Source organism: Apodemus sylvaticus, chromosome 4 (assembly GCF_947179515.1).
Source record: "Apodemus sylvaticus chromosome 4, mApoSyl1.1, whole genome shotgun sequence".
Taxonomy (NCBI): Eukaryota; Metazoa; Chordata; class Mammalia; order Rodentia; family Muridae; genus Apodemus; species Apodemus sylvaticus.
In genome coordinates this window covers 149,901,224-149,924,145 of record NC_067475.1, presented here as the reverse complement: position 1 = coordinate 149,924,145, position 22,922 = coordinate 149,901,224, and the positions used below count along the sequence as shown (strand labels likewise).

The 22,922-nt window shown below is 43.8% G+C and overlaps 2 protein-coding genes across 3 annotated transcripts in view; one reads left to right on the top strand and one right to left on the bottom strand.

Moving 5' to 3' along the window:
* The window catches only part of Trim55 (tripartite motif containing 55), a 43,069-nt gene extending 24,582 nt beyond the window's left edge, over positions 1-18,487 (top strand). Inside the window, exon 10 of one of the 2 annotated variants that reach the window (XM_052180759.1) lies at positions 16,249-18,487. In XM_052180759.1, the coding sequence (XP_052036719.1) occupies positions 16,249-16,371 (123 nt within the window). In that variant the 3' untranslated portion in view covers positions 16,372-18,487. The remainder of the gene's footprint in view (positions 1-16,248) is intronic. The other variant, XM_052180760.1, reaches the window with a different exon arrangement.
* Positions 18,488-18,623: 136 nt separating this feature from the next.
* On the bottom strand, positions 18,624-19,187 carry Crh (corticotropin releasing hormone). The gene has a single exon (XM_052178794.1). It carries the CDS (start codon positions 19,185-19,187, stop codon positions 18,624-18,626), a length of 564 nt encoding a protein of 187 aa, XP_052034754.1.
* Between the last annotated feature and the right edge of the window lie 3,735 nt (positions 19,188-22,922).

Genomic DNA, 22,922 nt, shown 5'->3' with positions numbered 1-22,922 from the left:
GATGAACCCTCCTGGTGGCCATTAGCCGGGTTCAGCTCAGCAGAGAAGCAGCAAAGGACCCATTCAGGAGCCCGTAGGTGTGATGTGGGCTTAGGATCAGCATTCCCCTTCTCTCTTCAGAGATGGTCAGGAGATGCCCTGTCAAGAGCGCTGTTCAGGTCAGTCTCTGCACTAGCTTAGGACTAAGTGATTTCTCGGTTCTCTTAGAAACTTTATTCTCTTCAGGGTCTTCCCTTGGAGAGGAGGTCTCTGAGACAAATTGAAAGTGTAGCTAGCCATCATTAGGTTCATTGAGCTAAGAGACAGGCATTAATATGCACCATAGAATCTAAATCAACAGTCCCTTCCTTATGTTTCAAGTTACACTTCTCATAGTCAAGCTATAAGGTTTGCTTTGGGGATGACATCTTACATTTTGATTTTAATTCTTTGAAAGTTACCCATTTAGTTAGCAATCTTTAAAGAGCTCCAGTGCATGCACTTTTGAGTGAAGGACTCTATTGGCCTAAGCTATTGCTCCCTTCGTCCTTAGCCAAGTCCAGGATCCTTGGAGCTTAAAGGGACCGGGTATTTTTGGTTCCCTAACCTGTCATGATAGGCCTCTCTTCTGTCTCATTAGCCATCTGTTCTGTAGAGGCTGTAGGATCTCTGTGTGTACCAGCTGTATCTGTAACTGTGTGAGCAAAACCTCTCCCGACCTTACTTCCAGCAGTCAGCTGTGAACTTGTACACACTCAAATGTCCTTGGCATGCACATCATCTATCTAGTCAGCGACCTGAATTCAGCTCCTCACATTATCTGTGGTAAAATGGAATCATAGCCAATGGTCTCAGGCACAAAATCAGGAAGAGAAAGCGACATGTCTACTGGAAGCAGGTGCTAACTGTGGATCTGAATAATTGTCTAGAGGGTTCCAGCTGCATTCCAAGGATGCTGGTTTGGAACTCTGTCACCACAAACCCTTACGATCTCCTCTGAGGCTGCCAGGGGAGTGTCATGCTTCATGGCTGTTCGCATTCATCTGCCTGTGTGGTGAGAGGGAGTGAAGTAGGAGGGGTGGGGCTGAGGCAGTGGTTTGATATTTGTTCTTACAGAGTCACCTTGATTATGTAGTTCTGTGTTTGAGAAAAGGCATCAGACCTAAATCACAATCATAGCTAACCTGATCATAATGGGAATCGCTCTTGGACCCAGGAAATCAGACAAGAACAGGGTTGTAAAGACCTCACAATGATACCAAAATCTGGTGCAACTTCAACACACAAACCACTAGATATCTATTTGCTCAGTGTACACTTAGCTTGTAGTGCCACCCTACACTCCTGGTCCCAGGACAGGAGATGTGTCGCCAACCACCACAATCTCCTCCACAATAGATTTCTCACCTTCAAGCTCACCTCCACCCCAATGGCTGAGCTGCCAATCCTTTAAGATGGTATATTCCCTGATGCTCTCTACATATTCCTTATAAGTCCCACCCTTAACTCCAGAACACAAACAGATTGTTCTTGCATAATCTGGTCGTGGGAAAACAAAAATCAACTCCCTCTACAATGAGGGGGGAGGGGTGTGAATGCACTACTCTTTAATAGAGCAAAGGTGGATTGATAGCATTCTTGTCCTCATTTTCTATGAAAATCATTGTTTTCAAAACTTGGATCTATCCCACTTGTCATTTCAAATTTTAAAAGGTGCTAGTTCTTACCCTTTGCAGGAAGAGTTTTAAACCTTCTCACCCTATTTCTGCAAGAAAACTGTACAGAGACCCGAAGTTTGACCAGACTGCTGAGGGAGACTTGTCTCTGTGTGCACTGCCCTTCTGGTTCATGTTTACTACATGTTTAGCTGAAGCAAAGAGAGTTTGATAGAAATAACGTTTGATGGTCTTCATGTGTCTGTTTTAAAATTGATTTGGGGGGGATTTTATGAGGAGTTTTTAGAGTGTCACACAATGTGTTTTGATCATATTCTGCTCTCTGTCAACCACTTTAGAAAGTGAGGGTGCTGGTGCTGACACATTTAGGGTCCATTTCAGGATGTTTTCTTTCTTTTTTTTTTTCTTATTTTCTGATCATTTTTTTCTTTAATCTTTCCATAGACTTTCTTTTTCTATTATATATTTTATTTTCTATATTCTTTGTTTACATTCCAAATGATTTCCCCTTTCCCAGTTCCCCCTTCCCCATATGTCCCATAAACCTTATTCTCTCCACCTATTTTCCAATCATCTCCCTCTTTTTTCTCTGTCCTGGTACTCCCCTCCAATGCTAGATCAAGCCTTTCCAGGATCAGGACCCTCTCCTTACTTCTTCATGGGTGTCATTTGTTATTCTAATTGTGCCTTGGGTATTCAGAGCTTCTGGACTAATTAATATCCACTTATCAGATATTGCATTCCATGTGTATTCTTTTGTGATTGGCTTACCTCACTTAGGATGATATTTTTCAGATCCAACCATTTGCCTAAAATTTTCATGAATTCATTGTTTTTAATTGCTGAGTAGTATTCCATTGTGTAAATATACCACATTTTCTGTATCCATTCCTCCTTTGAGGGACATCTGGGTTCTTTCCAGCTTCTGGCTATTATAAATAAGGCTGCTATGAACATAATGGAGCATGTGTCCTTATTGCATGCCGGGGAATCCTCTGGGTATGTGCCCAGGAGTGGTATAACAGGGTCCTCCGGAAGTATCATGTCCAGTTTTCTGAGGAACCACCAGACTGCTTTCCAAAGTGGTTGTACCATTTTACAACCCCACCAGCAGTGGAGGAGTGTTCCTCTTTCTCCACATCCTTGCCAACACCTGCTGTCTCCTGAGTTTTTAACCTTAGCCATTCTGACTGGTGTGAGGTGAAATCTCAGGGTTGTTTTGATTTGCATTTCCCTAATGACTAATGATGTTGAGCATTTCTTAAGGTGCTTCTCGGCCATCCAGATTTCTTCAGGTGAAAATTCTTTGTTTAGATCTGTACCCCATTTTTAATAGGGTTATTTGGCTTTCTGGGGGTCTAACTTCTTGAGTTCTTTGTATATATTGGATATTAGTCGTCTATCAGATGTAGGGTTGGTGAAGATTTTTTTCCCAATTTGTTGGTTGCCATTTTGTCCTTTTGACAGTGTCCTTTGCCTTACAGAAACTTTGTAATTTTATGAGGTCCCATTTGTCAATTCTTGATCTTAGAGCATAAGCTATTGGAGTTCTGTTTAGGAACTTTCCCCCTGTGCCCATTTCCTCAAGGGTTTTCCCCAATTTCTTTTCTATTAGTTTCAGTGTGTCTGGTTTTATGTGGAGGTCCTTGATCCACTTGGAGTTGATGGAGAGAGTCACGCAAGTCATTCAGAGTCAATGATAATCGCACGAAATGTCCAGCGAACAGACAATTCTTTGCATTTCTCAAATTGCATTTACTGTTGCTAAATTCTCACAGAAACCACATGCTTCCATGCTGATTTGCAAGTATCTCCCTGGGTACTTCTTTATAGCTCAGTGGTTGCACGGGTGTCTCTCCTGCTCGTGAAGCTGTAAGCTCCATGCACTCTGTGAGGTCTGCCTGGATGTCCGTGTGAGGGTTCTTAAGATCCCGTGTCTCAGTGGGACAAAGGCAAGGTGTGCACATTAGAGGCACTCTGATTCGAGATGGGTGAAAATGTGTAGTTTTTAAAGCCAGCCTTATTGAGCTATACATACGATAAAGTCCACCCACTGTAAGGGTACACTTTAATGAGCTGTGACAATTTTGTCTCATTTTGTAGCTATCAATATGGTTATTTAAAATGTTTCTGTTACCTTCCAAATTTACCTAGTCTTTAACAGTATTGATTCGAAGAGTAAGTATATCTTCAGCTTTTATTAACTTTACCTTTATGGGTTTTTTTTTTTTAAAGATTTATTTATTATATTATATGTAAGTAAGTACACTGTAGCTGTCTTCACCAGGAGAGGGCGTCATATCTCTTTACGGATGGTTGTGAGCCACCATATGGGTGCTGGGATTTGAACTCATGACCTTTGGAAGGACAGTCAGTGCTCTTACCCGCTGAGCCATCTCTCCAGCCCCCACCTTTATGGGTTTTGACTTTATATTCTACTTAAGAAACTTTTCTTAATTTAAAATCACAAAGATTTACTCCTATGTGCTGTAGCGTTTTTATAATTTTAGCTTTTAAGCACTAGTGTGATTTTGTTAGTCTGAGTATATAAGGTGAGGCTGAAGAGTTTGTTTTTTCCTTTCTTGATTGTCATGAGCCTGTCCTTTTGTTCCACTGACACATTCTCTTTCCTTTGTTGGGAGACTCCCCCTTCCTTCTAGAAATGCGGCTGACTGGGCCTGTGTGGGTCTCTCTCAAGTCTCTTTTAGGCCATTTTTCTTCATTTTCTTCACCAACTGATTATTATAATTCTATTTAAAAAACCCTACAAATGAATGTTTGTCATCTTTGATTTGATTTTAAAATATTTTTTTTTACTATTTTTTTAGTTTTACTAATTTTTTAAAGAATTGACTTGCAATTTTATTGGTTTTCTTGATCTTTGATATCTTTTCTATTATTTATTGTTTTCTTGTGTTTTTATCTTTTTTTCTTTCTCTCTCATTGATGAAAGCGTCATTTGTCGATATGTTATTTTTCTTGTTCTGTACTATGCATGTCCAGTGCCATAGAGTCCATTGCTTTAGTTGGATCCCATGTTTTAACATGTGTCTTTTTAATTTTCTTTAAAACATTTGTTGATCGATCGATGTAATGATTTCTTCACTGACCCATATGTTATTTAGATGAGGGTTGGTGAAGTTTGAGACATTGGGGATTTTCTTCCAGATTTTTTTTTATTTTTTTACTATTTGATTCTATTTTACTGTGTTATGAAAACAGAATTACTCTATATGCGTCCATCCTTCCATACTTCATTACTTCATCCTTTATTATGATTTACCATTCGGAATGTGACTTGGTGAACATGCACATGTTCTGAGAAATACAAGAGTTTCCTGTTGTGATTGCCTTGCATTTTCTGTAAATATGTTAAGTCAGTTGATTGATGTAGTTCAAGTCTACAGCAGTCATTCTGTTGTTCTGTTATCAGTTCTATTAATGGCTGAGAAAGGAATTTTGAGATATCTAATTATACTTATGCCTTTACTTAGACAGATCTTGCAGATCTATGTGGGACTTTCCTCAGATATTTTAAAATTCCATTTAGGTACTTTCATACTTAACATTGTTATGTTTTCTTCAACAATTGATCCCAAGATGAAATATTTCTTAATAACAAAACTTTTCTCTGCTCATGCCTGCCTGCTGTGGGACACCCCAGGGTGTATGTAGATGGTCCTTGTTCACATACAGGTTGTAGCTGCCATGATATGTTTAAACCTTGGGTGCTGGTAAAAAGGAAAAAGCCTGGAGGAGAATAGCACTGAAAATCCTTAGGCATTATTCCAAATAGCAGACTGGAGGGAGAGCTTCCTGGTCTGGATCCAATATGCCTGGCTTCCATTCTCCTGTAGCCATACACAGGGCCGAGGGCGGTACCTAAGCTAACCATGACCTGGTGATCCACTTGCTCTGTGGGGCTCTGAGCATGTTCACGACATACCTATGCCCAAGATTTTCCCTTAATTAATTCTGAGTAAGTACCCAGGAATGGAACTATTAGGTTGTAGAATTGTCTACATAACTTCACTACAAACTGTCAATCTGTTTTCCACACAGTCTATTAATTGTGTGCTCCCACTAAGAATGTAGGAGTTCCAGGTCCTTCTTCATCTTAGCCGATGGGGTATGCGTCATCCTCTACCTTAGCCATCGTAATGCATCTATCTGTGTGTGTGGTTTTTGTTGTTGTTTTGGGGTTTTTTTGGGGGGGTTTTTTTGTTTGTTTTTGGATTTGTTTTTTGAGACAAGGTTTCTCTGTATAGCCCTGGCTGTCCTGGAGCTCACTCTGTAGACCAGGCTGGGCTCGAACTCAGAAATCCGCCTGCCTCTGCCTCCCAGAGTGCTGGGATTAAAGGCATGCGCCACCACCGCCCAGTACATCTGGGTGTTCTTTCTCGTGGTTTTAATTCACAATCTCTTGTCATTTAATTCTGTTTAGCATTGTATACATATGCTGAAGTTTCCGCAGAACTGCAGAGGCAACTCTGCCAGGAGTAGGTGACTTCAAGCACTCAGTGGCCTGTTGGCTCAGAAGGACTGGACCATAAGAGAATGTAGTGCCCTGCACTGTTCCTTCCTACCTAGCATGTATGTCATCGTCACAGAGACAGAGCCTCCATAGCAATGTGGGTTCCCTTGCCTTGTGGGTCATCATTCTAATACAGAGGAGAGTATGGGCAGGTGAGATGGCTCATTACAAACAGAAGTGAAGGGAAGGGTCGTCAGGGAACTGCAACTCATGGCTGTCTTGTTCTCAACCAGGATCTAAAAATGTACGTTGTTAAAATGTCCCCACAGGAAAAAATAATGAAACTGAAGAAAGCGAAATGGGAAAGGCTACGAAAAGGCACTGGAAGGAGAAAGAGAGAGAGAGTGTGTAGTGATCAGAAAGATGGGCATGTGTATGTGGGGGTGGGGCAGATGCAGTGATCAGAAAGACGAGTGAGAGAGAGAGAGAGAGCGAGAGAGAGAGAGAGAGCGTGCGAGCATGTGTGTACGTGTGCCTGTGTCTGTGTCTGTGTCCGTGTGCATTTGGGGGCAAGTGTAGTGATCAGAAAGACAAATGTGTGTAGGGGCAGATGTACTGATCAGAAAGACCAGTGTGTGTGTGTTTGTGTATGTCTGTGTGTGTGTGTGTGTGTGTGTGTGTGTCTGTGTGTGTGAGTATTTGGAGGCAGATGCAGTCATCAGAAAGACAAATGTGTAGGGGGGCAGATGTAGTGATCAGAGTCGAGTGGGGGGCGGGGCTGTTGGCTATTCTTTATTTCTTAGACTTTCAAAGCAGTACCTATTTCCAGACATGAACACTTAACAAATATCATGCCATCCAAGGTTTAGACCCCCTGAAAGCATTCTCATTCTCCTAGTAAGTATGCACAATGGGCCAAAGTTCCAGCGCTAACAGCCAGAGTGGAGCTCTGTATCTCCACCCAGTGCTCCTAAAGAAATAAAATAATATCATTTATATACAAATAACCTTTGAGATTAACCCATCCACTATGGTTTCAAGCATGCAGATATCCCTCTAGCTGCCACCAGAGATTGAGAGGTAAGAAATGCAGGCGATAAGAGGGGCCAGGAAGCTTCTATATGTGAGACTGATTTCACAAGGTATTCATTGCATTAAGCAAATAAATAAAGCTAACAGAGACAGGAGACAGAACATGATTTCCCTTGAGTGTGACTATATGTCCTGTGTTCTTTGAAATGATCTATTTAATTTTCCAAAACAAACTAAAGTGAATGAAAATTTAGCTATGTTCCCTAAATTTAATTGAAGTATTCAGGGTATCAAATTATTTTCGAGCAGAGCCCCCACTGAGACGGGCTGCACGGTGTTTCGGGCGAGGCATGCTAACACTCAGTGTTTGTCGGGTGTCTTGTGCTGGAATTCTCACTGCAAGGAAGAAGGTGAAACTAATGGAGCTCAGGAATGGCCTCTGTTTACTGGGTGACACTGTCAGGACATGATAGTGCCAGAGACTAGGAGAGGATGAGATAGTGAGATGCAGTCACTTTTACAGAGAAGAAGTTGTAAGAGGGAATACAATTTTTCTTAGCAAATAAGTTTTGATGCGATCATTCTGTTAACATTGCTTTTGCATCTGTGTCTCACAGCACTGGGAACTTTATTTTTGCAGTTTTATTCCTTGGCTGAGAAAGTGACATTGTACTAATGACCAATTTAGCTGTTTTATTGAAAGGTCAAATAGACAACTCTGAAATTACAGGCTCTGTTTCTCAGGAGCAAATAGTAACTGTCAGTTTAACAGGTAAAATTGATGTATCCATTATAAAAAGCCAAATGCTATGTAAACTGTTTATAGTCTTATCATGAATTCATTTCCCCAGGTTTTGTGAGTGAACACTGGAGAGGGAGCTCTGGGGACTCTGGGGACTGGGGATGACTCTCTTGGGGAGCTTGGGACTGGGGATGACTCTCTGGGGGAGCTGGGCCCTGGGGATGACTCTCTGGGGGAGCTGGGCACTAGGGATGACCTTCTGCAGGAGCTGGGCACTGAGGATGACTCTCTGGGGGAACTGGGCCCTGGGGATGACACTCTGTGGGAGCTGGGCACTGAGGATTGCTCTACAGAAGAGCTGGGCCCTGGGGATGACCTTCTGGAGGAGCTGGGCCCTGGGAGTGCTGCTGTGGAGCTGTTAGGGCAGAGATGGACCAGTTTGCTGTCTGTACTTGTAGGTAGCTTACTGTTCTTATTTAACTCAGATCTTTGCTAGTGTAGCCCCTTCTGCTTGTTCTATGTCTCCATTTGTGTGTCTCGGTGGCCTTCATGAAGCACACTTTTTCTTTCTTTTTTTTTTTTAAGATTTATTTATTTTATTATATATAAGTACACTTTGTCTTCTGATACACCAGAAGAGGGCGTCAGATCTCATTATAGATGGTTGTGAGCCACCATGTGGTTGCTGGGATCTGAACTCAGGACCTCAGGAACAGCAGTCAGTGCTCTTAACCGCTGAGCCATCTCTCCAGCCCAAGCACCCCTTTTCTTATGCTGTTAGGGAAGATGGACATTTTATAAATGCATCCCAAATTCCCTGATTTGTGGTGGCAGCTGTAATGTGTGTTCACATTGCTTCATTTCATGCCTAGAATCATCTCCAGAAATTCTTTTGCTTAATCCCCAATCAGGCCCAAACAGAAGTAAGAATCCTGGGGGCTTGCTCAGGGTCACAGAGCAGCTGGAGGTTCAGTGCTTCTGTCTATGTCCTTAAGCCCAGAGTGTGGCGCACAGTGTAATGAAGGTCACACAGCATTGGAAAAAAGCGGGTGAATCTCTACCCCCACTGGGTTCTCCATGACCTAGAAGCCTTCTACTTTGATTTACCACTCAAAATGGGCTGCAAAGCTTTGCAAAGAACAGGGGTTGGTTTCTAGGCCTCCATATACGTCCATTTCAAATAAGAGTTTTATTTAAACTAAGACTACCTGTTTTCCATTGTTGAGTCAGCCCATCTTGATTTTCATGTTTGATTGTTTGCTTACTACACTGTAGAGAAACCATTTGTGAAAAGTTATGGCTCATTCTCAGGAAGAGAGAGAACTGACACCAGGGTGGTACAGCTGTGGCAGCCATTCCCGAGGAGGAGACTGGCTTTATCTTAACATCAGTAATCCACAGCAGGCCACATGCCGGCATTCTCCTCAGGGTTAGGAAACTGTGAGTAGATTTGATTGCATCTTATAGGCCCAAGACTATTGCTCCGGCTCTAGCTTTACTTTCCAAGAAGGATCTGCTCCTCTGCTCATAGCAATACATCTCCCAGGTCCTCCCTCTCCTCCTCACCCCACTACTAGGTGTGAGAATGCAGACCCTCTCAAGAAGAGATGATCGTCAGTGTGTTCCTTCCTGGCTTGTTTAGAGACTCACTATTGTTTCGTCCCCTAGCATTCATGAAGACTGGATACATTTTTCTCAGGTCTGCGCTTCATGATAAGATATGCTGTTTGATTTGTTCTAAGGGCAAATGCCTGTATTCTTGTGAACGGAGTGCCTGTGGTATTTCCAAGGCTGAAAGCCACAGAACAGACTTCTGTCGCTTTCACGACTGGTAACTGGCCAAGGATCTGAGCTGTTCTTCCCTTCTCATTCAGGAGTGTGTAATGTATAAGCTACCCAAGGCTCAGAAATGGTTCTTTTTGAATAAGCAGTCCGAATGTTCAGGATTTCTGCTCACACCTGTTTTGAACATCTGGCTTTGGTTCTGATCCAGGCTAGCAGGTAAAGACTGGATGCTGGATGGCTGCCCGTCTGGAAACCTCAAGTCCAGCCTTATCCTTCTTCATTTCTCAAGGCAAGCGGACTTTGTTATAGCTGGGCAAACGTTCTTTTGAGCTGACCCAAAACAAATGGCATTTAACACGCGGTGGTAACCAGACTCTGCCGGGTTTAACTTCTCATTGGCGTTCACTCTAACTCTCAGGCCCTGGATGTGGCAGCCTGAGTGTGTACACCTGGATCCCAGTCCTTTGACCCCATCCCACCATTCCTTCAGTGACCTGGTATCATTGATCTCTCAACATTCCTAAGTTATATGTTATCTGGAGGGTGTAGATTAAGTCATCACCATCCACTGATGGTATTGTATTTGGTCACCCAAAGAGTAGGACACAGCTCTGGCACACTGTGATGGGTCGTGGTCATGAGTGGCACAGAGACCATTTGGAAAGGCAGAGTGACCGGAATGCACACTCTGGGAAGCTGACAGGCAGAGCAGGGGGCACTGAAGTTCACTCTTCTACTTAAGGCCACCTGAAAAGAATGTCCCATTTAAGTGTGGCTGTAAAGGGCTGAGGAAACTCCTCAGGCCTCCTCGTGCTTTATCACCACACCAAAAGAGATCCCCATGGTCAGCACCCAGGGGCTAATTTGCTCTCAAGCGAATCTGACAACAGCTTCATGATTACATTCACTGTCAAGAATCTCGTCATAGATTCGCTTTCCCTCCCTCTGGCCTTAATTAATCACATTGATCGTAGAAATCAAACAAAATCTGCTTTGAGCATTTTTTTCACTTCTTTGTTTTGTTTTGTTTTGTTTTACAGTTTCCTACCAACCAACGAACAAAAGTTAGAGCTCCGAGCTGTGACTTTGGGCAGAGGTCTATGCCAGAACTGGTGGTTAGGGTGACAACCTCACACCCTGGGTGCCAACCTCAGCCCCACACATAGCAAACCCAATCCACAAAGCAGTATCGCTAACAAAGCTGACAGGTGACAGACAGGCACGAACACAAGGTGGAGACCTCCGGCCTCTCAGCTCCACTCCAAGCACCGCTTCCGTGCAAGCACAGCATCAGGCACAGTTCTTGACGGCTCTGCAGGAGGGAGGAGAGCTGTTCCTGGTTTATAGGATAAAGAGGAGAGTGGCGGGCACTCGGTAGGCAGGCAGGAACACACCCTGTCCAGGGCCAAGGGCTGCTTCATTTCTCATGCAAGCCACAGAAGCACATTTCTGCTTTGTTTGCAGAATTTCTAAGTCCAAATTTTCATATTAAGTCACTTTTGTAAAAAAGCTGTGCCAGGGAGACAGGCGGGAGAATAGCACATTTACCGTCATCGCTGTTTTTTTAATTATTATTGTACGTGTCAGCAATGGTAACTGTGTTTTGTAACCAAGTCCAGGACAGTTTTCATCTTGCAGAAATGTGACTGGAGACCTACTGAACACAACCTTTCAACCCTGCTTCCCCCAGCTGCAGGCCTTGGCTGCCAGTGTCTGCGTGTGGCTGTCTAGGAACGCAATGGAAGCATACATTGTTGTACTTGGTGTATCTGATTTCTTTTACTTAGCAGGAGGTTCCGTCAGGGTTCACACTTGTCCTAGTATATATGTGAGTAAGTTTTAAAGTGGTGTGGTACTCCACTGCCAGTCTACGCCAAAGCATATCTACTCCACCCCCGCTGGAAACTACTTCTGCTTCTTGGCTGCTGTAATATTGCTATGACATGGTGTGAAAACCTGCACAGATTCTTTCTTTCTTTTCTTTTTTTTTCTTTTTCTTTTTTTTTTTTTTTGAGCATATACACAGATGTGGGATTGTGGTACCACGTGGTGTCTGTTTAATCTTCAAAATATTTTTATTATATTTACTTCAGGGGAGGGCAAGTAAAATGGTGTATGTGTAGGCCAAGATAGCTTGAGAGGGTCAGTTCTCTCCTTCCACTGTGTGGGTCCTGGGGAGTCAGACCTCCAGGGAGTCATCTGATACAAGCAGGTTTTACCCACTGACCCATCCAGCTGGCCCACGTTTAATTTTGCATCTCCCGCTATGCGATTTTCCATAATGAATATCCATTCTATGTGCACACTGACACTGAACAGTGACAATCTCTGCATCTTCGGTCCTGAATTTTTGATACTTATAACTGATTCATATTTTTAAGATTGCCCCATCTACCATCCATAATTTGGAACTGACCTGCTTAGGAGTCTGCTGCCCACCAGCTTCCGGCAGGATGCAAGAGGTGATTCTGGGTGACACTGGAGGTCAAGGATGATGCCCACATAGCGCACGTCCCTGGGCGGAAGCACCTCATTTTCCCCTGCTCTCCAGTGGGGTAAAGCAATAAGCTAGTGTCATAAGCTGACATTCATTTATCCCTTCTCAAAGCACTTTTAATAACGATGGCAAAACAATATCAAAGGAAAGGAAATGTTCTGTGTCCCTCGAGAAACTTGTTTTATGAATATCCAGAATCGCCAGTCAAACTCCCCTCGGGGATAGCGGAGGCGAAGTGCGTTATTTCCTTCTGCTGCGAGTTTTGACCGAATTCCATCAAGAGTTGAGACAAAGGTGAACTTCTTCCTCTTTATTCCACATGTGGTTTTCTTTTGTGAAGAAACTTTGTATTTGTCAAATTCTTATCACTGTGACCAGGCAGACAGGCAGACAGGCAGGGAAGGAGAAAGAGAGGGAAGAAGAGAGATGGGGAAGAAGGGAAGGAGGGAGAGAGGGAAGAAGGGGGAGGGAGGGTTTAGGTGGCTCACAGGTTGAGGGCTCAGAGCATCATGGCAAGGAAGGCGTGGAGTGGGAGCGGGCAGCAGCTGCTCACTGAGTCCGCAGTCGGGAAGCAGAGGTGAATGCTGGCGTGTAGCGAGTTTCTTCCTTTCCCTGTTTTTTATTCAGTCTGGGACCACAGCCCATAAATACGGCTGTCCGCATTCAGAGTTCATCTTCAGTCCTCAATGAAACGTCTCTGGAAAGGGCATCCCAGGTATGCACCCGTGTATCTCCTAGGCAACTCCAGATTCAGTCAGGTCGACAGTGATATATATATATTCACATACACATACATATATATATATATATATATATATATATATATATATATATACACTGTGATATATATATATATATATATATACACTGTGATATATATATCACAGCCACCTAAGGGGAGTGTTAAAACTGAGAAATCATGTGTACTGGAATTCCCTTGTCCTCCTCACACAGAGTGGAGGTAACCACAACCAGCACATCATTATATTCTATGGTAAGCATTTGCCAAAAACAATGTATAATGAAGGACAGCCAACGTTTGGAAAGCAAAGCAGAGAACTCCATTTAGAGAGGACTACAGGGAGAAAGTGTGCTTTTGGTGGGCTGGGTGGCAATTTCTAGCCCTCCTGAGACAATCCTGAGAGAGCTGGGCCACCTTGGGATATATGGAAGAGCATCATAGATGACCACGATTTGACCCCACGGCCAAAGAGTCATGTCATATAACTCGCCTCCGGTTCTGGAAAGGCAAGGGAGTAAATACAATGGCCATGCAGCCTTTCCTCGCTGGAGAGTATTGATACTGTATACCTCCACCAGAAATAGTCCCCAGGTCATTCTGTGTGACAGGAGAGTCTCTTCACTGTCGTTAGGAACAGGAGTGGGGTAGAGGGAAGCAGAGGAAGAAAGGAGACAGAGGAGGAGGAAGCACTGTATATGGAGCAGACGTGCCAAGTGTTCTGCACACATTACAATATTCCGTCTTTCAGCAGCTTCATGACATAGGCTCTAATGTCCATTTGACAGAAGAAAAAACCAGGCTCAGAATGACTCGTCACTTGCCCAAGTCAAACAGGTAGTGAGCAGTTGTTGGTCTGGAGTCCTAGTGTGTTTCTTTGTCACTGTGATAAAGCACCGACCAACTTGAGGGGAACAGGTCTTATTGGTCTTAAAGGTTAAACTTCACCCTCCCAGGAAGCCAAGGCTGGAGATCAAGGCAGGAACTTGAAGCAGAAATCCTAGAAGATGCTGTTGACTGGTTGGTTTAGCTACTCTTCTTACACAACCCAGACCCACTAACCTAGGCACAGTCCTACCCACGGCGGGCTAGGTTGTCACACACCAATGAGCGTATATGCCCACAGGACAGTTAGACTCAGGTGATTCCTTAATCCCTCTCCCTGATTGAGGTCCCCTCTTCCTGGGCGGGTCAAGTTAATGACGGAAGTTTCCAATGACACCTGAGAGTCAAATCCCTGCCAAGTGGCCCGGGGAACTTTCTTGAAGGGATGATCAATAAGTTTGCAGCCCAAGAAGAAGATACTCCAGATATCTCTGCTCCCCGATCCTTCCTGTTACTTTCTTTTCTGAAAGGGACAATTTATCGGTTCACATTGTTTGAACAACAACAACAACCGGAACCACAGTAGATACAAGAGCCACAAATTCAAGTGACTTAATCTGGTTTTGACAGCTATCCGTATCTACAGTTGAAAATTTAAACAGCAGCTTTAAATATTAAAAATTTAAGCAAATATTAAATATTAAATTATTAAATATTTAATATTAAAATATTAAAACAAATGTTAAAACAGGTAGGTTTTAATATTTGGTTTAGAAAAGCTTCTATTGGCCAGCAAATTCCCAAAGCACCCCAGTCATAGCTGGGCAGGCATAGGGCTCTGAAGATAATCTACTCTACCTCGATTTCTCTTTCTTTTCTTGAGACAGAATCTTAAGTAGCCCCGGCTAGCCTCAGCTGATATTAGCTGAGCCTTGCACTCCTCCACACCTGGCCTCACATCAGGGGATCTCTAACCTATTCCCAAGGAAACCTCCTTTACCTGACGTTCTAGTTTTTGAAATGCTTTTACTTGGAAATAGTGTGCTTCGCTTTTAATCTTATACGACCCCACAGCCCTTATTAACTTGCTGCCAGGAAGCAGTTTAATATCAAAAGAGAAAATCCTAAATAACTCACTATAATTGTGTTGGGTTTTTTTGAATGACACCTCAAACCTATATTCATGGTGAGATCTGGGAGGTGCTTAGCAAGCATCCATTTTCTTCTAAAAACTATTTTACATAGCAACAACGTACTCATCCTTACCAAAGTTCTGCTCCGTCGGGCTTCACGGCCTCTCCCTCACCCTGGGCGTCCGAGCTGGGCACACCTGCTGGCCCTCTGTACTGCAGAGTTTACCAGGGAAGTGTGAGAACACATTTGACCATTTTCCTTGGGACAAACCAGGTCTATCATGGTCTCCTAACAGTTTGAGTGAATACAATCAAATTCCAAGTTTTTTTTTTATATGAATGTCCTTTGTTCCATTAAGCCATTATTTTTGAAACTCAAAGCAACATGAAGTTGTTCATTTATAAGACTGAGTTGGTCAGGTGAATTAAATTGACAATCTGTATCAGTCAGATATGTATCAAAAGTATCTTCTTAGAAGTTTTGATATTAGATTAATTATGTATGAATGTTATAAGATTTTATTGCCTAGAGATATTCACGTCAGGATTTGCTCAAGATTAATACTTCAGCTTTGTAAAAACTGAGGGGTTTTGCAAAGTTGAAGCAATTTATAAACATATAAGTGTATGTATAGTCACATTTTGTCAGTGAGCTCCTCAAGTACGATTCTTTTACATAGTATGGCTTACTGCTCTTGTCTTAGTACGTGAGCACTGCTGCCCCCACAGGTGGTACAACTCAATGCTGAGTTTCGGGGAAGCAAACCCCTACATTAGTAGAGACTGACAGAAACGTCTCACGTCAGCAGTGGAGAGATGATATGAATATGAGTATAAACTGCAGAGTCATGACACAGCACATCACTTAACGTTTGGGCTCCCCCACCTTTTCCGTCCTCTCTTCCCTCCCTCACCCTCTCTGTCTTCTATGACATAGGGGGTGACACTCAGGCCTAAGATGTGCTGGAAAAGCAGGCTATCGCTGAGCTCTGAGTTAAAACGTAGCAGGATCTTAATAGTTTTGCAGATTTTTTGCAAAGCTAGATATCTGTGCGTGTGAATGAGACGGTCATGTCAGCACATCATGAACGGCTTAAGTCGGGAAATCCAAGCACAGACGCCTGGACCCGCCCCACCAGAGCTACCCTCGCTGCATGTGCTGATGCTTCTCCTTTTGAATCGTGAGTGTGAATCACTGTAATGGCTCTTGACCGTAACTGAGATGACCTGAGCTTGCTTTCTGTCCCTAATAATAATTATGCTCCATGTAATTACTATTATCATCTCTCCTCAGTGACAGCGACGAGGCCAGTTCCCCAAAGGCCTACTCCGTCCTCCCTCTCATCTACATTTTCTTCTTTTGCAGATTGGATTTGAGGCCCCTTCTCCCCAGGGACAGGCTGCAGCCTTGGGGAGTGGAGGTGGGGCTGGCTCTGAGCCAGCTCGCCACGTCTTCTCCTTCTCCTGGTTGAATTCCCTGAATGAATGACATTTATTCTCGCTGCTGTCCCCTGTCTGCCTGGCTGAGAAGCACAGAGGCAGCAGGAAACCTGGGTGGAAACTCACCAGATTCATGTGAAGGGGACCTCTGGACGGGATTTCTGAAAACAACGCAACAGCAACACCCTTTAATTCCAGATGACTTATCTCACTCATTGAGAAACTGATGATGCTCAGAACAAAATTACAGAAAATACTCTTTTTGAAGAACCTTGATCTTATGCAAATCTTTTACTGTGTAAGAAACACTCTGAAGGTCGTGTAGGTGTGGTGCATGTGTGCACATTAGCTGTAAGTAGCATGTGGTGACAAAGTGGCAGAACTCGTCCCTCGGTGGGCTTCTTGTTACTTTAGGACACTTGTCCCCTTCTGCTTGTCTCCTTAGCATTGCAGGTGGTAGGCGACATTCAGTGTCAGTTCAGAACTGACCGATTTATCAAAATACGGAGATTGGTCACTGACCAAAGCTAGGCAGGGCGCTATCGAGGTTCCTCTCTCCTACAGACGTCACGGGATGCGCAGCCAGAAGTTTCTTTGCACGTGGCCACACTTCCATAGTCCAGAAGGCCAAAAGTCTAGAGCAACTCTTTTGACATTTTTCTAATCTTATTTACATATCTCATAATCTTATATCCATATATCAGGCATTTTAATTGAAGAATTTCTGGGAGGAACTGTCTACTTAGGTGTCTGCTACCATAGAATCAATTTGATAATCTGTGGAACAACTGTATGTATTTAAATATACATATAATTCTCCCCCTGTTTTCTCTCTCTCTCTCTCCCTCTCTCTCTCTCTCTCTTTCACACACACACACACACACACACACACACACACACACACGTAACTTTATTTTAAATGAACTCTTAAATAAATGTTTTTAAGAACTTCAGTCTCCTAGCAATTTATTCAGTGATTCATGTTTTATTGTTAAGCCATTAATCAAGCATATTTCAAGGGCCTCAATAGAAGTACCATCTTCATACATACTAATTAATTTTAAAGTATTAATTACAGAACTAAAATTTTTAGAGCTGTAACTAAACTACTAAAGCAAATGCATCGTCCAACTAATTAGATGTGCTGCTTAATCTTAGACGCAAATAACAGTCCTACAAGCTGCAGTTATTAGGATTGGGAGAGAGAGAAATATGAAAGGTATTTGTGTAGCTATTAAAGTCAAAATGTTTTTCTTTTTTAGAAAAAGAAGCCCAAGTGCCCTTTTACTGCAAATATGTTTATTTACTTGAAATGTTTGCATTGTTATGTTTCTCCTGTCTAAGGCTGGTAAGATAGTGCAGTGGGTACAAGCACTTGCCTTTGCCCCTGAAGAACCAAGTTCAGTTCCTAGGACTCTCCTACTGGGAGGAAACTGACCTCCACAAGCTGACCTCTGACCTCCACCCATTTCCCATGACGCCCACACTTCCCCGGTCCTCAACAAATCAGGTTTGCATGCTATTTCCACTGTGACTGATCTTCCAGTTGTAAAATTATCAAGTTTTAGAGGTGGGAGGAACCTCTAAAGTTATTTAATCTCAGAAGGGAAATCTGAGATACAGATTCAAATTACAGGGCCAATGTAAGCTATGTGACACATGTTCATGTCTTTAGGAGAAAATAAAATGTAGGACGCTTTTTTGAGGGGGGGGAGTTGTTTGTTGTATTGTTTTTATTTTCTTGTGCTGAGGCCATTTCTGTATGCACACTGAAGAGGAAAGAATAAAGCTACAACAACCTTTGCAGATTTTATTAAAAATATATTCAACGTTCTCTTACACAACCAAATTGACCAAGGATCAGAAAGATGTTTTATTATTGAAACATTTACAAGAAAAAGTTGATTCAAAGGGCTTACACATTTCGTCCTAGTCACCCCTCAAGAATGAATTCTCTTTCACTGTAGCTCCGAATAAAAACAACTGGGCGACTCCCATCTGCTTTTTAAAAGGTTTCCTCCTTGGGTCCACATTTTCTTTAAGATATCGCTATAAAGACACATAGAAATTAAGCATGGACGATACAAATAACGCTGCTTTGTTACTACACAGAAATACACTGTGCATGCTAATTAAGGGGTATATAGGCTCTCTCCCTGTACATCTTCTATGCTTCAAGCTATATAAAAATAAACAACTGATATCAGAGCTGCAGTATGGTACAGAATACTGTGTTTTAATTTTTTTTTTAATTTTTACTTGTGTGCTAAATGCAGAATCGTTTTGACCCAGCGCAACATTTCATTTCCCGATAATCTCCATCAGTTTCCTGTTGCTGTGAGCTTGCTGAGCTAACTGCTCTGCCCTGGCCATTTCCAAGACTTCCCGCAGAAGGTGGAAGGTGAGATCGAGAGAGATGGGCGGCTCCTCGGATCGCCTCGCCCGCTCCAGCGCCCCCTGGTGGCCGCCGAGGGCATCCTCGGCGCCGCTTTCCGCCGGCTCCGCGCGGCTGTCGAGCGAGCGCTGAGGCATCTGCAGCTGCTGTAGCAACACGCGGAAAAAGTTAGCCGCAGCCTGGTCCTGCGAGGGGCGGCTGCCGCGACCCGCGGTGAGCGGCGTGGAGTTGGGGGACAGCCGAGCAGCGGGACTTCTGTTGAGGTTCCCCAGGCGGAGGAAGTATTCTTCACCCATGCGGATCAGAACCGGCTGAGGTTGCTGGGGCTGCTCCGGCTGCAAGAAATTCAAGGGCTGCGGGGCCCGCGGCGCTCCGGGGACCGATCCCCTGCTCAGCAGGGCCCTGCAAGGCAGGCAGGGCGACAGAGCCACCAGCAGCATGCCCGCGGACACCAGCAGCCGCAGCCGCATGTTAGGGGCGCTCTCTGCAGCACCGAGGTTGAGGTCGGGGGAGAGAAAAGGTGGGGGAGAGAGGTAAGATTGGTGAGAGTTTAGCTCAGCTGGAAGGTGCAGCGGGGCTTCCCATCCACCCACAGACAAGACAGGCTCTGGCTTTTGGTGACGCTGTCCGCGGTGCTGAAGCTATGTACTCGCAAAACTTAACTGGTGCGAGCCTGCAGGTGACCCTTCTTTGGAGACCTAGAAGGGACACCCCCTGGCTCCTCTTCCTAAGGATCTTCCCCAAACCGACTTCCCTGAGCCCGGACAAGTGCCACAGGTTTAAGCTGCCGCCCACCCTAATCGCACCCTTTCGGACATCCTTTGCTTCCAAATTGACAACTACCTCCTCTCTGTCTCCATTCCTGTTCTTGCTCCCTTTGCTTGGGGACATGGGATTCAATAGGGGAGCCATTCTTTACACAGACTGTGAGTCGCGAGTGGTAGATTAGACTGAGTGGGTAAAGCGGAGCAGCCGCAGCCGCTGCCGCCGTCTAACTTCGCTTTTTCACATCGCGGCTGTCATCGGGATGGTAAGGCACAGTTAGCGACACACATACATGCACAGGCACAGGCATTCCAGCACATGGGCAGCTGGCTCCCGGACGCACCACAGCAGCTCAGCCAGCACAAAGTTGGTGGCGCCCGTCTAGGCGCTGCCTACCTTCTCCTCCTTTGGCAGGTGAGCCCGCACTGCTGTCTCTGCAGAGGGACCTCTCCCAGGATACCTCCTGCAGGCTTTCTTCCTCTTCTCCTTCCTCTTCTTCTTTTCTTTTGCCTTTCCCCTTTCTCTTCAGTCTCTCAACGTACTTGGGCTCTGAGTTTCTCCACACCAGAGCCTGGAGTGAGATTTTATAATGTCGACCCTCTTCAGAAAGCACGCAGCATTTGCCTAATAAGCTGACGCTCTCTTGACAGCTCGATTGCGTGCTGCCTCTGCTCCTGCATAAATAATAGGGCCCTGCCAAGGAGCGAGGGACAGAGTTCTGCTATTTCAACACTGAATCTCACATCCAATTATATCAACAGATATTTATCGCCTCCTTGGTGACGTCAACGAGCCCTAAAATGGAAGGGCTTCTTATGACTTGTCCATTGACAAAAATTCTTGAATGAGATTATCCAAGTGTGGAAAACATACTGACCTCTTACTATGCTAGGCCAGATACGGACCAGAAAAGAGACAGAGAGTGGGAGGGGGAATAAGAAGAGGTGGGGAGTGCAGGGCTGCCAGGAAGGCAGCCACCATTAAGGGGGTGGACTGGACATTTCCTGGTGCCTCACCACCCACATCTAACGTTTCTGTCAGGTTGTCCTCTCAGGAAACACCTCAGTATCTGAAATATGTCTTTGCTACGGCCTGCCATCTTTCTGCCTGGAGGAGAATGAAGGGACAGAGACAACCAAGTCTTAGCTTTTATCACTTAGTCCTCCCAAGAGCACATATAGGAATTATGGATCTGAGGACAAGACCAGTAAGTTCTTTGAAACCAGCTTAGTGGTTTTCTTCATGACAAAAGAGCTCTTCTAATGATGAAGGCCATAAACAAAGTTTCTTAACAAAAGCCTCAGGGTCAAGTGAATCTCAGGCCTCCTGTGGTTCTCTTAGAATCTAATGTTAATCAGGACTTTTCTGATCCCCTAAGAATGAACTGTGTGCCTAAAACAGTCTGTTCTACACTGCAAACCCAAGGAGGGAGTCTGCACTGCAAACCCACGGAGGGAGGCATTGTTCTCTTGTGTTGAAAAAAACTCAAGCTGTTTGGTAGACTGGAAAAGAAATCAGTTATTGAGTCTGTGAATGAGAATCGTTCCTTTCACCTCCGTGGACTGCGAAATCACGATAGCATGTATAGCAAGGCACTTAAGTTATTTATTATGTGTTCTGTTCCTTTCTCCAAATTCAAATGTACACAGGTATCTTTAGTAATTGCTCTCTGACACTAGTATAGCACACAATGCCATGTCTACAATTCCACTCTCAAAATTTTGAGTTAAATGGATATTATGTCTAAGTGGGAAGCAGTTACCTTTAATCCTGCAATTCAAGATGCTGTTACGAACTCTAGTGTCTGTGATTCATTTCAGCTGCTTTATAACCACCACTACTGTTTATCAAAAAAGTTCCTGTTCCCTGGTTCTGGTTATGTCTTCAATTTTCTCTGTTGCTAATGTGGCAGATGATGCAATGCAGATTTCAACCCCTCTTTGGGGGCTCTACTAATTGGCACCTTTTCTAGAAACAAGAGGAAGGTGGGGGAAACACTGGGGGCTTGTAGAAAAGTCAGCTCATGGATGAATGATGAACTGTGGGATGCATTTCTGAGAGAAGAATTCTGTCCACTGGGAAAATGTGATTTGTTAATAAATGATTAAGTCGTGCTTTGGAGGGAAACTGGGTTTGCATCGATAAGGAGGCCCGCAGAACCTTCATTATTGTTACTGGGGGCATTTTAGAAGTTAAAATTCATTTCAGTGTTTGGGTTTTTTGTTTGTTGGTTTCTGTTTTGCTTTAACTTTCATTCCTGACCCCTTCTCTGCCCATTCATAAAGTTCCACTTAAATTCCATTCTGGGGAGGGAGAGGAGCCAAAGAGTCCTGAGGGGAAGGAAAAGAGAGAAGTACCTGGAGCTTTCCTGGAGAAGTCAGGGAGGCTTCTTTGGGGGAAAAGTAGCATGTATGGGACACTTACTAACCTCCTGACCCCTAAGATCCCTTCCCATCCAGCCATCGGGGAAAGGTTTTTACTCTGTCTCCACTCTTGCTGTTGGGTCTTTGCAATGGGCCTTACCTGGAATATAAATTGTGAAGAACCACAATTTACCCAAGTAAATCACAGAGCACTCAAGTTAGAAGCGACCGCTTGGTCTAAATGAAAACCAGAGGTTATCTGAAGTTACTCAGCTAGTGATGAAGTCAGAACGAGAACCCGTTCTTCACTGCTGGCCTTACGCTTTGCACAGCATTACCCCATCCTCTGTGCTTCCTTTCCCAGCTGGGTGCATGAAGGAGCTGAGACGAGTGGATTTAGGTGGAGCAATGCACAGGTCAGTTCTTGAAGTGCCTTTTCGTAGGTTTTCCTTTTATTCCCAAGGTATGAGAATACAGACATTCTCTGTGCAGTGCCCCTTGGCTTTAAACGTCTGTGTGTGCACACTGCTATTTTCATGCTACCTGAATCTTGTGATTATTACGTGAGCTTTTCAGCTGCACTGATGTGCCTGAAAATGAAAATGCAAAAATAAAAATTCACACAAAAATAAAAGCATTACTCTTTTTATCTTTTTATAGAATATAGAATATGAGGATTCTTGAAATTATGATATAGATGTGTGATTGCAAATGTAACAATGTCTTAGATATGATTACACAAGACACTAATAATTTATATTATAAGACTCACACCAAGAGATACAGCCTCACTTACTGAAAGGAGTCATAAAAGGACCAACAAAAATGTTTTTAGATCCTAGAAACACTGTTCTGTTCAAGAAACATTGGCACCAAATAGTGATTAATCCCTGTTCAAAATGCTTTTTCAAAAGCAATGTAACATAGGGGTGAGTTAAATAATATAGAACACAGATTAAATGAATAAAAGAGAAACAATAGAGTTGGGTATGGGGCTCAGTGACAGAGCACTTGCCCTGGGTTCAAGCTGTAGTCCTACAGATACACACAGGCACATGAGCACGCACACACACACAC